The 3,210-nt window shown below is 60.7% G+C and overlaps 1 protein-coding gene across 1 annotated transcript in view; it reads left to right on the top strand.

Moving 5' to 3' along the window:
• MDGA1 (MAM domain containing glycosylphosphatidylinositol anchor 1) overlaps positions 1-3,210 on the top strand; it is a 56,263-nt gene that overhangs the window by 41,918 nt on the left and 11,135 nt on the right. The window contains exons 8-9 of the mRNA XM_007467290.1: positions 230-523; positions 1,362-1,646. Coding sequence (XP_007467352.1) covers positions 230-523; positions 1,362-1,646 — 579 coding nt within the window. The remainder of the gene's footprint in view (positions 1-229; positions 524-1,361; positions 1,647-3,210) is intronic.

Here is a 3,210-nt window from a genome sequence, read left to right as displayed (position 1 = left end):
CACTCTTTCTGAGTTGGGAGACCTTGAGGTAGAGACCCAGGAGGTGGAGAGGATTTGGGGAGGGGAGTTCTGCTTTGAAGATACTGCAGGATCTGTGGAACATCGGAGATGGGAAAGGAGGCTCGCACTTAGTGGGAGGGAAGCAGGAGCCCCAGAGCAGAGGCCGGGGGATGTGGGGGGCGGTGAGGGGAAGCTCTAACCCCGCTCCTACCTCTTCCCTGCCCCGCAGTGCCTCCCACCATCAGCGTGCCCAAGGGCAGGGCCGTGGTGACCGTGCGTGAGGGCTCGCCCGCCGAGCTGCAGTGCGAGGTGCGGGGCAAGCCGCGGCCGCCTGTGCTTTGGTCCCGTGTGGACAAGGACGCTGTGTTGCTGCCCTCGGGGCTGCCCCTCGAGACCTCGGACGGGAAGCTGCAGCTGGAGCGTGTGAGCCGCGACATGAGTGGGACCTACCGCTGCCAGACGGCTCGCTATAATGGCTTCAACGTGCGCCCCCGTGAGGCCCAGGTGCAGCTGAACGTGCAGTGTGAGTCCCACCGCCCCACCCAGACTACCGTCCAGAGCTGTCCCTCCCGGTTTACAGTCAGGCCTGACCCCTCTTCACCCCTTCACCCACCCTAGTCCAACCAAACCCCTCTGCTGATACCCCTAAACCCTCCTTGACCCCCGTGCTCTAAGACATGGAGGTCCATGACTCTTGCCGCACTTCTACTCCATCTTCATTCCCAGGGACCCAGTGAGCAAAGAAATAACTGATTTTGCCAAGTGAAACTGGGAGTTTGAAGGAGGAAGGAACTTTGAAGGGAACACACTGCTTCTGATAGTATAATGACGAGAGTTAACTTACCACGTGCCAAGCACTGAGTGTTTTAATGCCCTAACTCATCTAGCCCTCCACAGTCCTATGTATAGATTCTGTTATTCACCCATTTTTACAAATAGGGAAACCGAGTCACACAGATGTTAAGTAACTTGCCTAAGATCTCACAGCTAGTTACAGGCAGAGCTGGGGTTTGAACCTAAGCTATCTAGCTCCGGAGATCATGCTGTAAATCCCGACGTTATGCTGCTTTTCATTACACGGAGGGTGAGGGGACCATTTGAGGCATGAATAGAGGCCCAGTCTGGGAAGCTCGGCTGGAGGTTTTGGCCGGGAAGGAGTAGGTATCTGCAGGTCGGGGAGGTATGAGTGTGGCTATTTTGTACGTTGTGAGTATGTATCCGCCCTGAGACCCTTCCAGGATGCTGGGGGGTGGGGGGAGGGGTGGCGGGAGTAGGGGCGAGTACGTCGCCTCCCCATGGGGCCGCTCCTCAGACCCCACTCTGTGGGGAGAGGCCCCGCTGACCGCCGCCCCCGCCCCCAGTCCCGCCGGAGGTGGAGCCCAGCTCCCAGGACGTGCGCCAGGCACTGGGCCGGCCAGTGCTGCTGCGCTGCTCGCTGCTTCGAGGCAGCCCCCAGCGCATCTCCTCGGCTGTGTGGCGCTTCAAAGGGCAACTGCTGCCTCTGCCGCCTGCCGTCCCTGTCGCCGCCGAGGCCCCCGACCACTCTGAGCTGCGCCTCGACGCCGTCACCCGCGACAGCAGCGGCAGCTACGAGTGCAGCGTCTCCAACGACGTGGGCTCCGCTGCCTGCCTCTTCCAGGTCTCGGGTGAGTGTCCCGACTGCTCCTCCCCAGCCAACCCCGCCCACCTGGGGCCAGGCTCCGCCCCAACCCCAGCCCTGCCCAGGCTCCGCCTGGGGCCCCGCCCTTTCCGGCCTAACTGCGCCTGGTTTAGGGCCCTGCCTTTCCCGGACCCGCCCATGCTAGGTACAGATCCCGCGCAGGCCTCCTGGATATAACCGGGACGTTCTCTCGCAGCCCTGAACCCTCCACTTGCCCACTCTAGGTCTAGGCCTTCCCCTTTCGAGGCCCGCCTCGACTTGGCCTAAGCCTCGCCTGTTTTAGCTTTGCCCGGCTCCTGGCATCCGACAGGCCCGCTCCCTTCACCAGGCCTAGACTTCGCCCCTCTAGCCCCAGGAGCACCAGGTATGGGCCCTTGCCTTTAAAGGCCCATTCACACCTGGCTTACGCCCTGCCTACGTGAGGCATAGGCTCCAGCCCTTCCAGTTCTCTGCTTCCACCTGTTTGAGTAGCAGGCATCGCTTTCCCTCCAGCCCTGTCCACGTCAGGTTTAGACCGACCCGCTCAAGCCCTGGGCACCGCCGCATCTCAGCCGTCACTTCTCAAGCCCCTCCTCCTTCGGCCTTGGCCCTAGAGGCTGCAGATAGGAAATCTCTACCTGACTGCGGGCCCAATGTGAGGGGCCTGAGCTGTAGCTTAGAGGAGGGAAGAAGCGCCTCAACAGCTTCTCTGGAACTTCGTGGGTGGCGCTGGGCCAGCCAGCACACATTTCCTGAGCTGTCACTCTAGAGGTTCAGGCCCCTCGGTGCCCAGAAATCCCTTTCAGCCCCATCTCTTCATGTCATTCAGGTGGGCATTTTGGGACTGCAGATGGGCGTGGGTGGGTCAGAAAGGAGGGAAGGTCGTGGTGAGAGTGGAGGGGAAAGGCCGGACCCACTCCCTTCTCTTCCTCCCTTGGGGAGAGCTGGTACCCTGTCCTCCCAGAGGAGAGCCCCAGGTGTGCCTGTCCCCCATTTTACAGTGCCCCCGCCCTCCCAACATCCTCTGACTGACTGGGTGCCCCTTAGCTCTTGTTTGGATCTCCTCGCTCACAGTGGGGGGCTAGGGCCACAGGTCACTGGCCACCTACCCAGCCCCTCCCCACCCCACCCAGCCCTGCCAGCCAGAGGCCCCTGTGACATTTCCCACCTCCTTCCCCCTCCCCTGTTCTCCCACACTTTCCCCGTCTCCCCACCTTTTGGCCGCTCTCCATCTCTCTTCCCTTCCTTCTACCTCAAAATCCATGACCCTTCTTGGTGTCTTCTATCCAATTCCCTTCCCCTGTGTCTTCTCTAATATTCCTTCTCTGTGTCTTACCACATTTCTCTTTTCCGTCCTTTCCTTGGCCTTTGCACTCCCTTCTCACCAACACCACCTCTTGGATTCCCAATCTCCCTTTCCTCCATCTCCCACCTTCCCGCCTACCCCTCATTCTCCCCAATCTCCTCTTCTCCCACGACCTCCTCTCCTCACAATATTCCTTCTTTTTGTCCCCCCCCCCACTCTGTACCACGCATCCTCTTCTGTCGCCCTCTCCTCCACCCCCCCTCTC

This window comes from Lipotes vexillifer, unplaced genomic scaffold (genome assembly GCF_000442215.2).
Source record: "Lipotes vexillifer unplaced genomic scaffold, Lipotes_vexillifer_v1.1 scaffold528, whole genome shotgun sequence".
NCBI lineage: Eukaryota > Metazoa > Chordata > Mammalia > Artiodactyla > Lipotidae > Lipotes > Lipotes vexillifer.
The sequence above is the reverse complement of the archived record's forward strand: the minus strand, read 5'-3'. Positions and strand labels throughout refer to the sequence as shown.